Source organism: Ahaetulla prasina, chromosome 1 (genome assembly GCF_028640845.1).
Source record: "Ahaetulla prasina isolate Xishuangbanna chromosome 1, ASM2864084v1, whole genome shotgun sequence".
Classification (NCBI taxonomy): domain Eukaryota; kingdom Metazoa; phylum Chordata; class Lepidosauria; order Squamata; family Colubridae; genus Ahaetulla; species Ahaetulla prasina.
The window spans coordinates 179301441-179323744 of NC_080539.1; the positions used below are offsets into that span (position 1 = coordinate 179301441).

The window sequence follows — 22304 nt, forward strand, 5'->3', positions numbered from 1 at the left end:
CTATAAATGACCTATAGAGAGAGTAATAAATTTCTCTTAATGAAAATCTGAGTGGGGATTGGAATGAAATGACTTCCAACAAATGAACAGAACTTCACAGAAAAATGTTAAGATTACTCAAGGTAAATTACCCCAAAACAAATTTATGATGGAAAATTTAGTTTGTTGATGTATGGAGACAGAAAAATGGTAATTCAAGATAGTATACTTTCTTTCCTGATACATATAGAACCTTTTCAAGAATAGAGTTGAAATTAATATGATTTGGATTTCAAAGAATTTGGTTACTAAGACTCTCTCAAATCATAATTCTGTGAGGCTGGTTTATGAAAGGAAATTCAGTTCCTGAATTAGTATCCAGAAAAGCTGTGGTTTTAATTCTGTGTTCTTGGCTCTTTAACTGTGATTCTTTAGAAAAAAATGTAACCTCATACCTTTTCATGGAAGCAGCCAATTAGTATACTGTTGACAACTGAAGTGTTTCCAAGACTTTCCACAATGTTGATACCAAAATCTTTGCAGGAAGAGATGTGAAAGTTCCAAAGCTGAAGGTTGCTGGTGCTGATAATCTGATAGAATAATATTTTAACATGATATATTAGCATTGTTTTCATATAGCATAATGCTAATTACAAAGTCTCCCATTAGTTTCAAAGAAAATGATAAACCAAGAAGGCAAACCTGGGCTCCAGCTTCATAAGATAAATTGAATTTTTAAGAAATCATCTAAAATAATGCCAATTCTATTGATTTAGTTTTGTATGTTAGCAGATGACAAAAATTAAAGATTGATATTTCACAAGTTTTGCTGCAAAGACATTCACTATCAGTATTACTATAGAAAATGAACACAAAAAGGAATTATTTGCATGCATTTAATATCATAAAAATAACATCCAGCATTATTTAAAATACAGCCATTTGATGCTGCTAATATACAATTTTATCATTTTATCTTCTTTCTAGCTTTCTTTTTATCTTTTTCTGTTGTTTCTAGGAAGAAAGAATGCATGGTACCTTTGCTCCACCTTTGCACTGCCAGGCAGTAAAATTTTGGAATTTAACAGGTTCTGTATTGTTTCCCTTTTGAGGGTGATATGCTGGATGTATTAGGAGTCCATACCTATTTATAGCAAAGTAAATGATGATTTCATAAACAACAAAAATAATCTAGGCAAATTTATATCAGATGACACACTATATCAGATGACACTACATGCATTATTTATTCAATTCATTTTATTTTTATCCCATCATATGTAGAAGAGCTTAAGATATTAGACACGGTGCTTGTTCTTCCTATTTTTCAGCACAACAACCCTGTAAGTTCAGGTGCTGCTGAGAGCACTTCCAAAATTGAAGGTGGACTAGAATCTGGGGGGCCCTGCTCCCAAATTGATAACTTAAACACTAAACCACACTAGCACTCATTGAATAATTTAGCGATTCTAGCACCACAAATGAAGTCCATAGTGTGTATTTGGAGGTGGCAATTGATGAAATTGAATAAAAAATAAACAGAAAAGGCAATATGAAAAGTACTTTCTTTCAGGGTAGGTAGTTAATCAGCAGCATTTCCTCATATGTAGTATCCAACATTTTAGGGCAGGAAAAATGCTCATTTCTAAAGTAAGCAAATATCAAAATACTTCAAGAAAAGAGGCAAGAAACTGAATAGTAAGCTTGCTTTTAAATACAAGCATTTCAACTACTGCTTAAGGGTGTTGAATTAAGACCACTGGGAGTGGAGGAAAACAGCACTGTGTATACCACCTTGAGCTCTAGAGGAAAGGTGGGATATAACAAATAATAGCATTTGTGATATGTATATTAGAAAGTTGTTGAAAGTACATATTTAATTAACACAAGAAATGCAATACTTGCAATCCACTTCCACTAAACACATTTAGCCTCAAGAAGACTTAAAAATCTGGTCTAGCCAGTCCGCTCCAAAATTACAATGATTCCCTGATATAGTTCTTTGGTTGAGATTATTATAGCTTCTGTTCTCAACCTGTTCATGATGAGAATTTCTCTCTCTCTCTCTCTCTCTCTGTGTGTGTGTGTGTGTGTGTGTGTGTGTACCTTCAAGTGAGGTTTGGACTCCTGATAACTGCCTGGGTGAGTCCCTGAAGTTTTCTTGGCAAGAGTTTTCAGAAGTGGTTTACCATTGCCTATTGTGGTCCGTCAGCAGCCTACAGAGCTGGCAATGGAGTCAGACAGCAATGAGGTTGAGGTGGGACCAGGGCCATCGGGAAGTGAGGAGCGGACTCCAGAGCCTCCAGAGACTGATAGTAGTGAGGCAGAGGAACAGGAAGAGCCTGTTCCTAATGCACGCATGAGAAGAGCTGCCAGAAGGCAAGGGCAGCTCAAGCAAAGAGGACAACTCAGGAGTAGGGCCAAGAGATGATTGGCCCCTCCCATAAGGCTTAAAACAGACCAGCACCAGTGTTTCACTTTGCTGGACAACAATGTTATAGCTGCGTCTTCTGCTCCGTCTTCTGCTTTGTGTACATCTTTGTTTTTGTGGCTTCTGGACATTTGCCAGGAAGGGCCTTTGGCAGTTTGCTTAATTGGACTAAGGTTTGTTAGATAACTAAGGAATTTGTGTTGGGAGGCATTTGTTTTACTTTGAGTTGAACAACACTGGGAATGAAGTAATTCCCAGCTGTTTGAATAAAGTTTGTTTTTCCATGGACTAAGTTTATTACTACCTACTTGGGTCTGGGTCACAACATTGCCTCCTTCCTACGGCTGAGAGAAAGTGACTGGCCCAAGGTCACCCGGCTGACTTCAAGCCTAAAGTGGGACTATGGCTCACAGTTTCCTGCTTTCTAGCTTGGGCTCTTAACCACAACACCAAACTGAAATGTGGATAATCAAATTAATATAGATTAGGAGAAAAATAAATAATAATTCATGGCAATTATGCATGACATTTGTTAATGAACTGAAACACTTTCATAAAGTATGGCAGGGACTCTGTGCCAATCTTTAATATTTGTAATATTTTGCAAAAAAAATATGTAATATTTTGCCCCCGTAAAAAAGGATAAGAATACAGCAACATGAGAAATATTATGTATCCATGGCACATCTCTCCAATGGAGTAAAACATAACAGATGAAAATATGACAGAATGGTTTAGAATTGAAAAAGACTATATGCAACTGAAAATGAAATGAATTGTTTGCATAGTCTATGAGAAATGAACCATAGCATATCAATACGTTTTCATCCTGCTGGAGAGAGACCCTATTAAACATCAGCGAAAGCATTAAACACATTTACCCCAGTTAATTACTGCAGATTTCTTATGTATGTGCATGTTGTATATCTGTTGGCATGTGTGAGATGACAAAATAAAATAGGCAGAAAGGGAAAAAAAAGATACCCAGAGCAGGAATGTGCTACATTATTACTGAAGGACATCACTGGTTCTCCTAATCTTGAAGGAGGAAGGTGAAAAAAATAACCATGTCCGGCGCCACACACCAAGTTACTCTGCAGAGGAAATAGCAGTTATTAGGACATCTGAACCAACTCAACAAAGATCCTAAAACACCAAGAACACTGAACAGGTTTGTGTCTGTAAGTCACGAGAATTTATCATCACTAACGGTACTTTGATCTCTATCAAATTATTGTTGAAATCTATGGAGGTTAAGATAATAGGTCTCTCTGAAAGTTGGGAAGACCCATACAAACATGCCTCCCCCACCCTCAACTATTCTAAACATTGACATCAAATCCTGGATTTCAGATTCAGTTCTTTTTAATCATGATTTAGATCATTTCCCCCCCCCCAAAAAAAAACACCCCACTCCTTTGTTCCATTTTGTTTTTGCAACACTTTGAATAGTTTTTCATAATATGGACTTCCTCTATTGTAGCTACTTCTATTTTCTTCAGGGGCTCAAAGTAGCTTTGTTCCCTCACTTTTTAGCACCAGAACTATCCTGTGAAATAGAGTAGTTTGATTGGCTATGGTTGGCCCCAATTTATTCAGTCAACATTCAGTCAGATGAGAACTTGAACATAGAATTTCCCTAATCTCTTAATCAGTGCTACTATTTTTCTTACTATACTTTCTTTTGTATGTTTTTTTGGGGTGGGGAGAAAATTCTGATTCCCATTATAGATCAGGAATGAGAATTAAGGTCAGTTCATCTTAAAATACAAAACAGTGTATCTATTTTGAAATAAAACTATTTCATTACCAAATCAAGATTCAAAATTAGGAGACTCTAAGAGAGAAGGCAATTAACTGGGAATATTGCCTAGACATTCAGCACTAAAAAAAAAAATCATAATGGAAATCTGATCCAGATGTGCAGTGGCCAAAAGGTGCTCTCACTGGTGTCATTTTAAATGCTTGCCAAGTGGTTATGTCCCCAAAGGGATTGCAAGCACAGCCACCAATTCACTTGCCAGAGGTTACTGGATGAATGGTTTTGAGAACACTAGTTGTGACCTAGATCAAAGAGAATCAGTAGAATCAGTAGCCTGAGAAAGAAAGGCCCCAGATCCTATTTCCAGACTTGTGATCTATCCAGTTTTCTCACTGTCATGGTGCATGACATTTTTCTCTGGGTGGCAAAACAAAGAGATAAGAGTAATGCCGAAAGCACAAGTCTAGGCACCTTGTTACAGAAATATAGCTTTGCATATCATACTGCCCATAGCACAGTTAATGTAGAGCTTCCATTGTCAATTCATATTATGTCACTGGATATTTACCTAGAATGTCATTGATTCAGTTCAGAAATTATTTTTAACCCAGGGAAGGGAGGGAAGCCTGTATATTTATGCAGAGGAGTAGTAGCTTGACAGCAGTACTTTTAGGCAAGTAGGAAATTTTATTTGGAAATACATTCTTTAGGAACTTTATTTTATGAATTTCATTGTAGCTAAATATTCCCAGAAATGCCTTTCCGCGTGAATGTCTGATAGAATTTGGAGTACAACCAAGTTACATTTTGTTCATAATATTGGCACCATACATATTTGTTTAATGCAATGTTGAAAACTAAGCAATCATTTCTATTTGCTTTGTTTCTACTTGCTTCCTCCTCTTTTTTCCAATGGATGGTATTTTGAAAACTGAAAGATACGCAGGCCTCTCTTGCACACTATTTATTCAAGGTTCATAGAGAAACCCAAAGGTGCTTTTCCAGAGGCAACTGGACTTTCTTAGTTTCTTTTTCTTGAAAATGTTTCAGTTCTCATCCAAGAAGCTTCTTCAGTTCAGAACTGAACTGAACTGAACAAATAGAATTAGAAAGAAATGCAAGAAACAGCAGAACAAGCATTAATTTAATTTAAGCATTAATCTAACTGTTGGGGTGAGGAAGCTTCAAGAAAATGTATCACAATGTCACTTGTTTTTTGCTTTCCCGTTGTACAATAGCATTGTCTTTATATCTTACCTCTATCAAATTATCAGGAGACTGGATATATATTCCAGCTGGGGACAGAACTTCAGTATTGGAAAGGCCATCAACGCCCACTAGTCCAATAATTGTATTGTGTCTTATTTTATTATTGCCATGCCATGCTCCTAAAAATACAATTGCAAATTAATAAATTATTGCATAGCAGACTGTCTGCCTGCCTGCCTGCCTGCCTGCCTGCCTGCCTGCCTATCTATCTATCTATCTATCTATCTATCTATCTATCTATCTATCTATCTATCTTTTTGCACCCACCCTATTATTCATGGCCCTAGCTGCTACTGAATTAGGCTTAATGAAGTGATGGAGAAATGGACTGTTCTGAGGACAGCAGCAGATAAACTCAAATCCCAATAGCAGCTGCATAGCTGCCAATCTGCTTGGTAAATAATTGCTGCTTAAAAAAAAACTTTGCTGCAGGGAAGTGAAAGTAAATGTGGGTGAGTTGTAGTTAGAGATCAAACTGAAGACTTGGACCAATATACGGAGCACTTTATTCTGCATTCTGGTAAAGCAAAGGAGGTGTGTGCGTGTGTGTGTGTGTGTTTGCACATGTACTACCTTGCTTTACACACAAGTGTTCCTAAACTTGCTGAGGCTATATAAATGCAAAGACTACTAACATGGTGTTGATCTGGTTAATTGATTTAGCTTATGTTAAAGTACATTGTGCATGCTTTGCTGATGATGAACTTTGTGGTGCATTTACAAATATCAAGACCCTGTTTAGCATCCTTTAATAAGCCTTTGTTCTGTTGCTTGGTGTGTGCTGCTCTTCACTTAATAATTGCTGCTGGCCTAGATCTGGTTATATCGTGTGCAAACATTTTTGTCCTGATCAAAATTCTTTTTTAGATGATTTTGATCTACTGGAGCATTACTGTTGTATCAAAATCATCATATTCTATATATTTATGAAAGTGTCATTATAAGCAGCCAGCAGCAGTGCTTATCTTTAATAACTGTTGAAAGCAGAACAACAGATCCCATAGGAATGGGAACATAGTAAATTAAACTCAAATATGTCTTCCTTTGACTGGATACTGCTGGCTTAGCTGGGTTCTCTGTTCTCCAGGCTAACGTGTTCCTATTCAAGAAGCTTGATTACACAAATTCACTTTCACTTGGGGTTTTTCCTCTTGTCCCCCTAACCGCAACATGAATATGCCCTGGTAACATATATTTTTTTGCCATATCTTTCATCTTATCCCCAGCCCATACTTGAAACAGCTTACAGTTATCTTTGGCTGTTCCAGTTTTAAAGTAGGAATTTCCCAATTGTCTAGATATAGTTTTTATTACGGATAAAAACTATAGCCAGTAAACTGGATGCGATGGTGTTTGAAAACTGTATCCAGTAAATAGAATGTAATTACTGGTTTAGTTGCAGTTTATTATCCCAGGTCTTTATAGCCCATTTAGGGAGCTGCAGGGACATTCCTTCCCCTCTGGTTGCTGGGAACTGTTCGTCATGGTATTTGTCACTTGAGCTCCAGGAAAGACCAGGCAACTGGCTTTTGCAGAAGCATCAGTTTACACAATGCATTTCAGGTCCTACCTGGCTTCATGAGAAACACAGATCTGTTTGTTGTTGTATTTTAAGCAGGTGTAGTGGTCTGTTTGTAAATGCTGGTTATCTGCTGCACAAAAGGTTGATTAAACCTAAGAAAAATCACCTGCATGTGCCAGCTCACATTGCTAGTTCTTCCATCATTGACATGTTTTTCAAGCTATACATTTTATTGGATGTTGTTTTTTTTACTTTGGTGCTGGAACAATGCCTTTGGCTACTTCATTATGGCTTTGGCTTTATTTGGTGAGGACAGTGTTGTTACAGCACAACAGCTAATCACAACAGTGTGTTTTCCATGGCTCTACACTGGCTTCCTCTGGTGCCACCAGCTGTCAGGTTAGAACTGGACTCCTTAGTCACTCACTACATTCACCTTCTTTTGAAACACTTGTTGAGGATGGAATTTACTCATTATCATCACCTCCTGGAACCTGATAGTTTGCTAGCTGGTTGGTTGGTTGATTGATTAGACTTGTTTGCTACCCATCTTGCCTAGAGGCAACTCTGGGTAGCTTACAAATACTAAACACTGATAAAACATTGAACATTAAAATGCATAATAATAATTTACAATTACAAAGATGAGGAAGAAGGGAGCAGGATGTGCATGGGAGAGTTGGGGGCATGACATCTCCAATGTCATGCATGCTGGTGGGGCCCCAAGCCAATTGGCAGAGCCAGGTCTTCAGGCTCCTAGGAAAGTTAGGAAGGTGAGTATGGATCTTGGTTTACTTTTGGACATGTGATTAGCATGTATTCATAAGAGGAGGGATTACAACAAAAAAGGCACATCAGAGGTTCTCCATCCCATGAATTGCCCCACTCTTGCAATGCATCTGTTGGACAGCTAGACAGATGGCTATACCTACCATTCTAAGCTCTTGCCTATACTTCTCCAAAGCTGCCCTTCTCATGCAAGATCTTCTCTAGGGTTGCCCTTATTTTGTGGTGATCTCTTTCATTGAAAAAAATGCAGCCTCTAATTTGTCAGCATTTCATAAACAAATTAAATCTATATTGCCAAGGGAGTCCTTAGCATCAGCTAATTTTAATAAGGACAGTAATTTGGTATTTGTGCTTTCAGTGTTGTTTATATTTCTGACATACACCACCACGGATCCTTAGGATTGGGAGGTAAGAAAGCCCAAATAAATAAATAAATACATGTGAGAATGATTGATGGCCGATTTCCCATCAGCAGGGGAAATGGAAGAGTAAATGAAATCAGAATCTGTATTAATCCTTTTCTTTAACTTGCTCTCAATAGGTTAATAAGAACTGTACCTTTTGTCACTCCAGTTCTAGTTTTAAAATAGGGATTAGCCAGGGGCACCATGGATTACACCAACATACTTTTCTTTCAATTCAAAGACCAGTGGATAAAAAATTAATGCAGCCATCTGGATCAACTCTTTGTCCAAAAAGCTGATGGTTGCCATATGTTTATGTTTGCTTTATTGCTGGATTGCCATCTTGTGATTATTTTGCAGTTGTTTTGGTTAATTTTTTATATGTTGCTTCTATTTTAGTGAGCAGTTTAGAGTGAGAGGGAGGGAGGGAGGGAGGGAGGGAGGGAGGAAGGAAGGAAGGAAGGAAGGAAGGAAGGAAGGAAGGAAGGAAGGAAGGAAGGAAGGAAGGATTTTAGAAGACATTTGTTCTATTTTGTGGGCCCCAAGTCTATTTTTTTTGATATGTCATACAAATTGAATGTACCCAATGTATGATATATTGATTTGATGTAGAGATTACAATGCTGGCATAGAAACCAGGAGTCTAGTTCTAGTCTAGTTATATTCCTTATCAATATGAGTTATTAAATTTTCCATAAGATATTTTTGTTCCATAAAAAAGGGGTGAAATCCACAAGAAAACTAAAGCATTATGAGGAGATGAAGCTTATCAAATATGGATATCTCTCACAAAGCTACAGTCAGGATGACTACGTGTGAATGTGACTTTCATTTGAAGACTGAAGTTCTACCAGTCTCTGAATCCTGGGGATTTACACATTTATGTTGTTTCAGAACCAGCTGCAGATCTGTATAGTCACAAAAGACTATCTAGTTCAGGGGTCTCCAACCTTAGTAACTTTAAGGTTTGTGGACTTCAACTCCCAGAGTTCCTCAGCCAGCTGGCTGAGGAACTCTGGGAGTTGAAGTCCACAAACCTTAAAGTTACTAAGGTTGGAGACCCCTGATCTACTTCTAAGACCTTTTGCTTCCAGAGCCAAGCTGGGTATTCTTGTCAATGCTGTGGGCATACACAGTGAGAACTTTACCTTCTTGGATTCATAGCAATATAACTTCTCTCACATCCCATGCAGCTTCAGTATCCTGTTACTATTTCAATCTATTTAGTAGGGATTGTTTAGCTTTTATTGTTCCTTTTTCAACCACAACAATGTGCAATTCCAGTTACAGTATTGAGGAAGTGCCTGTTGCAAATCAATAATGCATGCTATCTTTTTATTATCACACCTCTTTGGAGCTATTGAACACAGGGAAGGAAAGGTGGCTTGATGACTTTGTGGCTCAACCTACGTAATGTTGTACGGGGATGAACTTGGGAATCAGAGGAAAAAGCTATAGCTAGGGAAATGATTAGGTAAGAGGCAGCTTAGCCCATAAAAGGAATGTTTTCTTGGGCTGCAAAGGGAGAAATGTACTATCAGGCTTGCAAGATTCTATTAACTAACCTTACAATAAATTAGAATTAGTCCATCTAGTCATGCTTCCTGTCTGGATTACCAGAACTGGTTAGATGTTGTGACAAACTGAAAAATGCACCTATATCTGATATGTACAGAAAAAGTGAGTGGGAGTAGCAACGTATTTATTTTTATATGGAGTGGGTGATAGGAGACTTTTTACTACAGGAGCTATGGCAGCATATGTGCTGACTGAATGCCATTTTGCATTCTCTTGTCACAGAGCTGGAACACGAATTACTTTGTGATGATCTCTGCATTTTCTCAACATTTTGAAGTTGGCAGATGTGAACATAACCAAAATCAAGTTCAAAGTTCATTGGAGGATCTGGGGGATAAATGGAAGAAGTTGTAGTTTAAAGGTATCTTAATATTAACGCTCCCCACTGAAATGGTACAGGGTGAAGCACCCAAACATTTACATTCTTAAAATCTCCCTCTGTGTCTGTATGTTTGTAACTGGAGACAGCACAAACGTAGCTTCATCTCACCTCAACCGAATTAGAAAAAAAAACAACACCAAGAATTGTCCCATTCAGCGTTGGGTTCAGGGGTTTCAGGCTGTGTTAAATGTGTCTTTTCATTTGATGGAGGGACTTCTGCTCCATGATATATTGTGCCGAAACATATCTGCGATACCACAGTACTCCTTTTGGTTAGCAGGCCACTGACATGTGATGCTTCCACATTTCATCATTACTGAGTGCTTCACAAAAATGCCTTAAACACCTGATTGCCTGAAAATACCCAGATATCCACTGAACCCTTATGAAAGCTTGAGAACCTGCCTTACTTCTATTTTTCAATTCTCTAATTTTAAAAAAAATGCTTGAAATGTCATTTTCTGTTTTTATATGATTATTTTTTACTTGAAAATAAAATCTCTGGAAACAGAATTGTAAAGCAAAGGGGTTAGGGAAATCCTGAGCAAAAAGAGTTTCTAAAATAAAACATTTTGGGCTGAAAATTTCTGCAAACCCTGTAACCTTTTTTTTTAGTTCACTTACCTATTTTAATTCCATGGCCCATAATGTTGTAAAAAGTATTATTTTCAATCTTGAAATCTGATATTCCTGATAAGCTAACTCCCTGAGCAAAAGAATCCAGTACAACACAATGTTTCATATAAGATTCTAAAAAAAAAGAAAAAGAAAAAGACTTGAATACAGACCAGCAAAACTGAAAAGTGATGCAATTCCGTAGTGTTTAAAAGTCTCCTTTTCAGCCAGAATTCCCATGACATATTACAGTGGATTTAAAGACAGTGGAGGAATAAATATTGTTCTAGTAGTGAGATGGGCAGCATATACATTTAGTAAAATAATAAAATGACATATATACAGTTTCCTCCAAAAAATAAGACCCTGTCTTATATTTTTTTGAACCTCAAAATAAGTGCTTGGCCTCATTTTCGAGGAGGTCTTATTATTTTGGGGCGCGTAGAGCAAGATGGGGCTCCTTTTGTTATCTTACCTGATTTCCAGCTCTGTCTCCCTAACCCTAACCAGAACCAATAGCAGGGACTGGCTGTGCATGTCGTTAAATATTTTTGGGGAGGGCTTATTTTCAGGGGGGACTTATTTTAGCACATGCGCTCAAAAGCCCAATTGGGCTTATTATCCGAGGAGGTCTTATTTTCGGGGAAACAGGGTATCAAAATTAGAATGTACCAATAGTTGTTTCAAATAGCAGCAAAATTATTTAAATCAATTACATCAAATGGATGAAAAGCTGAGAGAAAATAACAGAAGTTTAACTACCAGCAGAAGTACTGAGTGAGTTTATGCAGGGAGTTTAACAGATAAATTGCCATCATTAAGGAAGTCCTATCAGAAGTGGAGGAAGCTTCCAGAAACAATTCCTTTTTAAGCTAAATCTTTAACTAACAACAACTTGTTTGTCCCTGGATGAAATTTTAATAGAGGTCTATGACCAGCTTACTACTAAGTATAGATACAGATATACTGTATTAATTGGTCTCACCTCACTTAAAACTGAGATTCAGAGTTGGGGTCATTAGCATACGGATGCTAAAACATACTGATACTGAAATCATACTGAGTATGATTAGCATACTGATGATGAAAACAGAGGAATAATTATTAGCTGCCAAAATATGGGGTGAGGGGAGCAATGTCACCTCCATAACTTTTTCCAGACTTTTCCTACATAGAATTGAAATAAACATTTCAATTGGCAAGTAGAATTCAAATGTCCAGAACTTTTCTAGAAGTAATCATCCTTCTTTGCTCTCATCAGTGATGTTTTGATTGCACCCAGATGCAAAATAAATTTAAAACCCTGTTAAGAAAACATTTAACGCAACAACCACAATCACCTCTAGAAATTAAAACGTCTTACTAGTCACTTGAGCATTTCCAACCATGGTCAGTGCACTGAAATGCTTTCGGAATGCTTGTCCTACATGATAGAACTGTACCCCTGCCAAATGTAGCAGACTCTCTTCACCATAATAGGATTCCACAATGACAATACCCCCCATGTCCTGAGACCCAGGTTTTCTCTCACTTCTCTTATAGAGGCACTTTGAGTTATCTGAAAAGTAGCAAGGGAGATAGAAATTATTCAGAGCTAGAACTGAGACTATTCAAACAATTGCAGCAAAACACAAGGAAATATGTAATCATCAGACTTGAAGTAATACTTAATAGGAATGGCAATCATTGTATGATTGTATCATCTTTTAAGACAGAGATCCCCAACCCTCGGGCCATGGACCAGTACTACTCCATGGCCTATTAGGAACTGAGCCACACAGCTTAGGTGAGTGGCAGGCAAGCAAGCAAAACCAAAAGCACCACCACCGGTCCGTGGAAAAACTGTCTTCCATGAAACTAGTCCATCGTGCCAAAAAGGTTGGGGACTGCTGCTTTGAGCACTGTTTTTAGACAGTCTCTTGGATCAATGTTACTCACTCATAAAAATGTTAAATGTAGAACGAAAATCATATTTCTCCTACTACAAAAAGTATTTCAGTGACAAGAGTGCAATAAACTGTTTAATGTACTCAGCATGTGTCTCAAAAATTTACATACATAAATTATTCCTACAATTGTCTCCTTGATTAAAGAGTTCATTGTAAAACAGCAAATCCAGTGTTCATATATATTAACATTCTCTTCCACAGTCTTTGAAATCTCCACATATTTAAATAGTGTTTTATTTTTTCTGCATGTTGATGCATATTTCTTACAATATCTCAAAATACTTTTTAAAATATTCTTTCCCTTTAAAACTGGGGAAGAAAGGTGTGCGCATGAATCAGATTAGTACATTACTCTAAAGTACAAAATTGTATTCTGAAAATGCCTACTACATTTAATTGCTCCAACCCTTCCCATCTGAAGCAAACAAAAAATGCCTCAGTTCGGTCTGCTTAATATTTCAATGTCATATACTGAAAAGCCGATTTTTATTTTTTAGCCTGTACATGAAGTAAACTGGGAAGGGCCTCTGAAATAATGATTAAAAACCTGGGATGTTAAAAACTACAATGCTCTGCTCCCTTATTTACTTCCGTTGTGCATGGGCCTGCACTTCTTCCTGACTCACCTCCTGAAATAGCTGCTGCTTTACAGAGTTGCAGATGGGAAACTTTTTCACTTGTGACATTTCCTTGGATGACTAGATTCCTACTCAGCAATGCCACAACAGCTCTAAAAGCAAGATGTTCTTCCACAACCTGCTTCTCAGTAACAGTGTAAGAATACCTACAGGATACATAAGAATAAATACTGCTAATTCTACCAAATTGTGTCAGCAATTCCATCAATTTTTAAATGCCAGAAAGAAACTGAATTGAAGGCAGGATTTAGCCTTAATACATCCTCTAGCAGCATCAGCACTGATTCCCCTTTCTGTGATGAGTACTTAATCAGCAGAATACAGCCGTTGTCTGTATATCAGAGGTGGGTTTCAGCAGGTTCTGACCAGTTCTGGAGAACCGGTAGCAGAATTTTTGAGTAGTTCAGAGAAACAGTAGTAAAAATTCTGACTGGCCCCGCCCCCATCTATTCTCTGCCTCCCAAATCCCAGCTGATCTGGAGGAAATGGGGATTTTGCAGTAACCTTCCCCTGGAGTGGGGAGGGAATGGAGACTTTACAGTATCCTTCCCCTGCCATGCCCATCAAGCCATGCCACACCCACCAAGCCACACTTACAGAACCGATAGTAAAAAAATTTGAAACCCACCACTGCTGTATATGTTATTGTTCCAGCTGAAATGTAATTGTACCAATGCAGATCCACAGTTGTATAAACTTCAAATTAACATCACATGAGCCTTGCTAACACAACACTGCCAACTCAGGCATGATTACCTTAGTGGAGATGTAATGTAGAGTTCGGTACCATTTATTTCCTTAATTGTAAGAATTTCCTTTTTCTTTTGAGTACCTTCAAAGCTTCCTCCACATATAACAACTTTATCTCCAGGTTTCCAATCCACAAAGTCCATTAAGACCAACTTTGTATCATTGGAGTATGCTGTTGATTTCAAATATGTGACTGATATTTTTGGGACACAGCCTGAAATATTAAATATGATTCACAAGTGAGGGAAAAAAGGATGACTTTTTAATGAATATTAAACACAACCCCAATCAAATCTGTAGTGTTTAAGATACTAATAATGAGAACAATGTATGGATTAAGAACTCGCCTTTTACTCATCTTTAAGTTTTTTATATAATACTGTTATTTTGCTAGTACTTATAGGTGAAAAATACTAAACATTTTCATTATGTAATTTTCCAATTCATTAAAGTGGGTTGAAAAATTAATGTTTTATAACAGAAGTGTCAAACGCGCAGCCTGCGAGCTGGATGCATCACGCGGAGGCCACGCCCATCCCCATTTTAGAGAAGAGGAAAAGTTGCAATACCTCAAGTGACGACAATGTGTCATCGCGAGTTTGACACCCTTGTTCTATAATGTCCCAGGGAAGAACAAAACAATATTTTTTCTCAAAAAAGAGTTATAGTCAGCAAATCAAAGGAAGGGCACAAACTAAGGAACACAAACTAAGCTCTGTAAAACAGCCCCAACACAATATAATGCGCTGAAGAAAATGTTAAGTCAATCCTAATATAAGGACTGTCACAACGACATCAGGTTTGAATTCCATAACTAAAAACGTTTGGCCAACCAATTATTTTCTTGTATTGTCTCCAAAACCTACAGTGGAACATACAATTAAAAATATTTTTCTTTTTCTTTTTTTCAGATCAGGGAAGAAAATAATTTCTCCTGTGATGTTGGCCCTAGTGATGTGCTATTCCCAGCAGCACACGGGCAATATGAAGATTGCTTTTAAAAATACTTCCAATGGCAAAATGAATAGCATATATCCACAACAGAAGCCTAACTAAATTTCAGCAGGAATGATTTCCATATGTACAGCATGCAATGGCAAATACAAACATTTATACTCTGTTTTTAAGGTGGTTTAAATGTTTGTAAACACCACCAATTAGAGTATAGAAAAAGAAGTTAGAAATAAAATACTTGTTTTCCTTTTCTAAGCAGTTCTATTCTCTTTTCCTTTTAGTATTCATAAATAAAAATAAGTAATAATACAGTGGAGACTTAACTATTAAATTCAAAGATATATAGTTTTTTCATATTACAAAATAAGTCAGTGTACTTTGTAACTTATCAATGTCATACTAACCAACAACTATACAGTTGGGGCAAATCTATATTCATACCTACTTTGGAAATCATATTTCCAAAATAAATCATCACAGCATTAATAGCTTCCAGTTTCTATTTGTACAGACATCACAGTACTTAATCATTATTTGTATTCTACAATGTATTATTTGTACTCCATAACAAAGCAATTAATTTAGTGGGGGACTGTATTCCCATTAATATAGATAGAAATGGTTAATCATAAATTTAACCATTCTTGATCAGAAAAAAAGTCCAATACTTCACACTAAATGCAGTTTTCTTTAAGAAAACAATTATGTAGTATTTTCACAGCTTTCTGGAATTAAGGTTTTAATATAGAATTCCCTAGAACTATGAATTCAAGACATTGTTTTCAGGGAAGCCATTTCAGAGAGGAAAAAGGAGATCAACATTCTTCTATTCCACTTCAATCAAAGTGAATCTGAGCAGCTTACAAAAGCAATACAGGTGGTCCTTGTTTAGTGTCCACAACTAAGACTGACAATTCAGTTATTAAGTCAAATGGCCTTTGAATGAAACTGCCGTTCTGCTTATGATCTTTTTTCAGACCTGCAAAACTCATTAATATGAAGTTACTTCTTCATCACCATCTTAACTGCGATGAGACACAAAATGAGGCAGTCACTAAATGAGTTCTATCTGTAAACCACCAAAATACCAATAAATATCCAAAATTCAAATTTATAACAACAATACATAGTTAGTGTACATCTCCCTCTCTATGTTATACAATGGTGTTGTATGTTGTTCCCAGATATCCTATTAGTGGCTTTGATAAAAGTGTCTCTGAGATGAAAGTATAGCTACAATCTGCTGAATTATGTAGTGAACTTTTCATTTTAAATATGAAAGCAGATTCATCTGGTTAAGTTTTGCTTGTTAGAATGCAAAGGGAAAATGTGTGGTTGGGCTAGAACAGGAAGCTTGCTGTTGTATTACTCATTCTTCCTGAACAAGCCAGACTGGAGGGACATGGCTCATGGCTCAAGGGACATGCTGGAATTTCCACTAGCCTCCACTGAGAATCTTCAAAGTGGACATGCAATGACAGAAATAACTCAGTGCTTAGTATTTTTTATGGCAATGAAGAGCCTTCTCAGTTCTTTATATTGGAATATGAAATATCTCTTGCTTCTCCAACATTTTAACATTGTATTAACACTTGTATTAAATTAATCAATACATTTGTATTGATTAATAAAAAAATTCATTATTATTAGTCTAGAAAGCTAAGAACTCCCTCTCTTCCTCTCTCCCCCTCTCTCTCTCTCCCTTCCTCCCTCCCTGTGGTATACCGCTGAATCAGTTCTGCTGTCAGTCAAGTCTTGTAGGCCTCCCAACGTTGTGATGAGCCAGAAAGGAAGCTTATCAATCTAATAAATAGTAATACAAACCTTTTTATTTAAAGTGGTTCAAATGATGAAATAGTGCATGTGAAGTTGGCTTTATCTAAAATGTAAATTATATATACTTATTAGAGGACCAGTCAATTTCTATGACAGTTGCTGTCAGCCTGCAAGGTAAGGTGGGTTAGGAAAAAATTAAAAATTAAAACTGGAAGCTCTGTTTTATTGTTAAAGGACATCATAACAGAATCTTGAAAGCCTGATAGTTATCCTCTTATACCAAAGAGAATCAGATAGAGTTGCATTGCAACATAAATTCTACCTCTTAGTACTTGTTTATGATAATGTATGTCAGGTCCCAGATATTTCTACAGGGATGCTGGCATTCTGGTGGGATGATGTGGGGGGGAGGAATGGAGTGGTCTGTATATGAAGATTCTGTTTCTGTTTTTTGGATTACTGTGTTAATCTCTATATGAAGTATCTGTTTCTGTTTCCCTGCAATGATGTAGTGTGGGAGGAGTTTGGTTAGCATTGCTTTAAATACCATGTAGCTGGTTTTAAATGAGAGGCTTCAGTTCTTGCCTCGATCTCTTGTTATCACAAGCCTTCCAATAAAAGCTCATTTTGGAACCCCTGCAGTTTCAAGAGTCCTGCTTTTTTTATTATTATTATTTGAATTTATATCCCGCCCTTCTCCGAAGACTCAGGGCGGCTTACAATGTGTTAAGCAACAGTCTTCATCCATTTGTATATTATATACAAAGTCAACTTTATTGCCCCCAACAATCTGGCTCCTCATTTTACCTACCTTATGAAGGATGGAAGGCTGAGTCAACCTTGGGCCTGGTGGGACTTGAACTTGCAGTAATTGCAAGCAGCTGTGTTAATAACAGACAGACTTAGTCTGCTGAGCCAACAGAGGCTTTCTTGGGAATAATAATAATAATAATAATAATAATAATAATAATAATAATAATAATAATAATAATTATTATTATTATTATTATTATTATTTAATTTTTATACCGCCCTTCTCCCGAAGGACTCAGGGCGATGAACAGCCAAATAAAAACAATACAATACACTACAATAAAATCACTATTTAAAAAACTTATTCAATATGGCCTAAATTAAATATAAAATACATAATATAATATAAAACCCCATTTAAAATCCAATTAAAAACCCATGTTAAGCCAGTCCTGCTCAGAAGAATAGATACGTCTTCAGCTCGTGGCGAAAGGTCCGGAGGTCAGGAAGTTGTCGAAGTCCTGGGGGAAGCTCATTCCAGAGGGTAGGTGCCCCCACCGAGAAGGCTCTCCGCCTGGGGGTCGCCAGTCGACACTGTTTGGCTGACAGCACCCTGAGGAGACCCTCTCTACGGGAGTGTACCGGTCGGTGGGAGGCATGTGGTAACAGAAGGCGGTCCCGAAGGTATCCCGGTCCTATGCCATGGAGCGCTTTAAAGGTGGTAACCAGCACCTTGAAGTGCACCCGGAAGACCACAGGCAGCCAGTGCAGCCTGCGCAGGATAGGTGTTATATGAGAGCCACGAGTGGCTCCCTCTATCACCCGCGCAACTGCATTCTGGACCAACTGGAGCCTCCGGGTGCTCCTCAAGGGGAGCCCCATATAGAGAGCATTGCAGTAGTCCAGGCGAGAAGTGACGAGGGCATGAGTGATCGTGCATAAGGCATCCCGGTCTAGAAAGGGGCGCAACTGGCAGACCAGGTGAACCTGGTAAAAAGCTCTCCTGGAGACGGTCGCCAAATGATCTTCAAAAGACAACCGTCCATCCAGGAGAACGCCCAGATTGCGCACCCTCTCCATTGGGGCCAATGATTCGTCCCCAACAGTCAGCAGCAGTTGCAGCTGACTGTACCGGGATGCCGGCATCCACAGCCACTCAGTCTTGGAGGGGTTGAGCTTGAGCCTGTTTCTCCCCATCCAGACCCGCACAGCCTCCAAACACCGAGACAACACTTCGACAGCTTCATTGGGGTGGTCAGGGGTGGAAATGTACAGCTGGGTGTCATCCGCGTACAGTTGATAACTCACCCCAAAACCACTGATGACCTCACCCAGCGGCTTCATGTAGATGTTGGAGAGGCGAGAAAACCGACCCCTGTGGCACCCCACAAAGGAGGCGCCTTGCGGTCGATCTCTGCCCCCCTGCCAACACCGTCTGCGATCGGTCGGAGAGAGAGGACGAGAACCACCGAAACACGGTGCCTCCCACTCCTAAACCCCCCAACTGCCGCAGCAGGATACCATGGTCGATGGTATCGAAAGCCGCTGAGAGGTCTAGGAGGACCAGGGCAGAGAAATAACCCCTGTCCCGAGCCCTCCAGAGGTCATCCACCAACACGACCAAAGCTGTCTCCGTGCTGTACCCGGGTCAGAAACCGGACTGGAACGGGTCTAGATAGACAGATTTATCCAGGTACTGGGGTAACTGATGTGCCACCACACTCTCAACAACCTTCGCCACAAAGCGAAGGTTGGAGACTGGACGGTAGTTACCCAAAACAGCTGGGTCCAGGGAGGGCTTCTTGAGGAGGGGCCTCACCACCGCCTCTTTCAAGGTGGTGGGAACAACACCCTCCTCCAAGGAAGCATTGACAATTCCCTGGAGCCAGCCTCGTGTAACCTCCCGGGTGGCCAGCACCAACCAGGAGGAACACGTGTCCAATAAACATATGGTGGCATTCAGCTGCCCCAGCAACCTGTCCATGTGGACAGGGAAGACCTTACAATGTAACTTGGACAGGGAAGACCTTACAATGTATCTTGGATGGGGTGGCACTACCCCAAACAGACCCTGTGTGTAATCTAAGGATTTTCCTGGACTCATGACTCCTGCTCGAAGAAAAGGTGGCGGTCATGGGCAGGAGGGCCTTTGCACAACTGCGGGTTGTGCACCAGTTATGCCCTTTCCTGGATCAACAGTCCCTACTCACAGTCACTCATGCCCTAGTCACTTCCTGTCTTGACTATTGCAATGCGCTCTACATGGGGCTGCTCTTGAAGAGCATCCAGAAACTCCAGTTGGTGCAAAATGCATGCTTTTGTGCAGACTCTGGTGTGCACATGTATCATCTCTCCTGTGGGAGCTGCTTTGGTTGCCGATTTGCTTCTGGGTGCAATTCAAGGTGCTGGTTGTCACTTTAAAGCCCTTCATGGCTTGGGACCAGGTTATCTGAGGGACCATCTCTTGCTGGTCACATCTACCCAACACATCAGAGCGGGGGGGGGGACAGGGAATGTTGCGGGAGCTATCCCCGAGGGAGATATACCTGGTGGGACCCAGAAGAAGGGCCTTCTCCATGGTGGCTCCTTCTCTCTGGAACATCATTCCCCCCAAGATTAGAATGACCCCCACCCTAATACTCTTCCTGGTGCTGAAGACCTGGTTCTGCCAGTGGGCCTGGGGATCCCAGAGCGGGATGGAGCCATTAAATGGCTTGTGTGATCTACTGTTGCCAGGGTGGAGGGTGGGAGGTGGAGGGTGATTTTTTTTATATTGTACTATATTAATTTATTTGATACTTTTTGTAGTTTTTTGTTGTCTTAAATGTGGTTTTATATTCTGTAAGCCGCCTTGAGTTGCCATGGGTGAATAGGCGGCAATATAAATTAAACAAACAAACAAATAAATAAATAAATAAAATGATGGAAGTACAAAATGGCAGTGCCTGTAGCATGACATCCCAATGAACATTTCGTCCTTTTGGAGTGACTGTGGATAGTTGTGAATACTTCTGTTCATCCAAAGCCTAAAGAAAATACCGAAAACAACCAGGCCCAGGATTGAACCTTGTAGCACACCACTTAGTCTCTCATTGAGGGATAATTTCATATAACCATTGTAAGTAAAAGTCAGTTTAAAATATTAAGAGACTTTTTTGAAGAACATTTCATTTTTTGAGTTTATTTTATGTAGAACTTCATCAACATAATACTTCAATCATATTCAACACTGTATTATGCATCTTTGTATTGTCATAATCCGAAACACAATATTGGATCCAGGGAGGCTATCAATTAAATTCTCACCTGTGGAAGAAAACTAGACAGGAAGACAGGAAGTACAATTGGATATATAGATTCATTGGTTAAGTCAAGGACTCGGGTGACAGGGCACCATATATATTGAATTGGGATGGGCATTCAGGTGTGAGGATGGCAAGATAGTAGTAACCAATAACATATGTACAGCAAATCAATTAATACTCAAAACAGCATTTCAGATAAGTTATTAGAATAACAGTGAAGTTTATCCCTGGCGGCCACACACGGTAGTTAGAATGCAGTATTGCAGCCTAAGTCTGACCACAGCCTAGAATTTGATCCTGAAGGGACTTGAGGTTGACTCAGCCTTCCATATGTTCAAGGCTGATAAAATGAGGACCCACATTGTTGTGGGCAATATGTTGACATTTGTAAACCACTCAGAGATTCCTGTAAAGCACTATGATGGGGCAGTATATAAGTCTAAGTGCTATTGGTATTATTTTCCAAGTGAAATAAATTCCTATTTCAAGACCAGCTAAAGATATGTCTCTTGAGATTAATGTTACAATGTTAAGGTACCTTGGAAGGATTTTTAGCACAGCCTGTTCCCATGCCAGCATTATTATAGTTTCTAGGAATGCCTGAAATGAAAGATTCATCCAAGAAGGGACAGATCCAGGGGTGAAATCCAACAGGTTCTGACAGGTTCTGGAGAACTGGTAGCAGAAATTTCGAGCAGTTCGGAGCAGGGGTGAAATCCAGCAGGCTCTGACAGGTTCTAGAGAACCGGTAGCAGAAATTTTGAGCAGTTCGGAGAACCGGTAGCGGAAATTTTGATAACTGGAAAATACCACCTCTGGCTGGCCCCAGAGTGGGGTGGGAATGGAGATTTTGCAGTATCCTTCCCCTGCCCCACCCACCAAGCCACGCCCACAGAACCTGTAGTAAAAAAATTTGGATTTCACCACTGGTTTGGAGAACCGGCAAATACCACCTCTGGCTGGCCCTAGAGTGGAGTGGCAATTGAGATTTTGCAATATCCTTCCCCCAAGGAGTGGGGAGGGAATGAGGATTTTGCAGTATCCTTCCCCTGCCACGCCCACCAAGCCACACCACACCCACAGAACCAGTGGGGAAAAAAATAATTTCTTATACTTTCTCTCCAGCAGCAGAGTAAGCAGATATTCCATTATAAAATAAGGCTACCTGACAAGTTACCTAAAGTAAGCCAAAGAGGTGGTCTAAAATAAGCATATATGATGTCCAAAGAACTAAACATGCATCAGCTAAATAGAATAAAATGAGTGGAAGGACCCTTTATAATAATAATTCTTACTTTACACTGTTTCAGAATAGAAGGCGTTTTACACATATCATGCTATCTTTATAACAATCTTGTTATACTAATTCTGTTGATCCTGCTTTAAATTGCTGCAGGGCCAACCAGCCCTACTATGAGGCACATAGTGATAGCTGAGTTGGACAAATG

General features: G+C 39.1%; 1 protein-coding gene across 1 annotated transcript in view; it reads right to left on the reverse strand.

Moving 5' to 3' along the window:
* Positions 1-22304, reverse strand: part of PKHD1 (PKHD1 ciliary IPT domain containing fibrocystin/polyductin) — a 292871-nt gene that overhangs the window by 139281 nt on the left and 131286 nt on the right. Inside the window, 10 exon segments of the mRNA XM_058181645.1 lie at positions 435-569; positions 1018-1123; positions 3395-3504; positions 5430-5560; positions 9975-10061; positions 10741-10866; positions 12095-12278; positions 13185-13194; positions 13303-13464; positions 14075-14282. Coding sequence (XP_058037628.1) covers positions 435-569; positions 1018-1123; positions 3395-3504; positions 5430-5560; positions 9975-10061; positions 10741-10866; positions 12095-12278; positions 13185-13194; positions 13303-13464; positions 14075-14282 — 1259 coding nt within the window.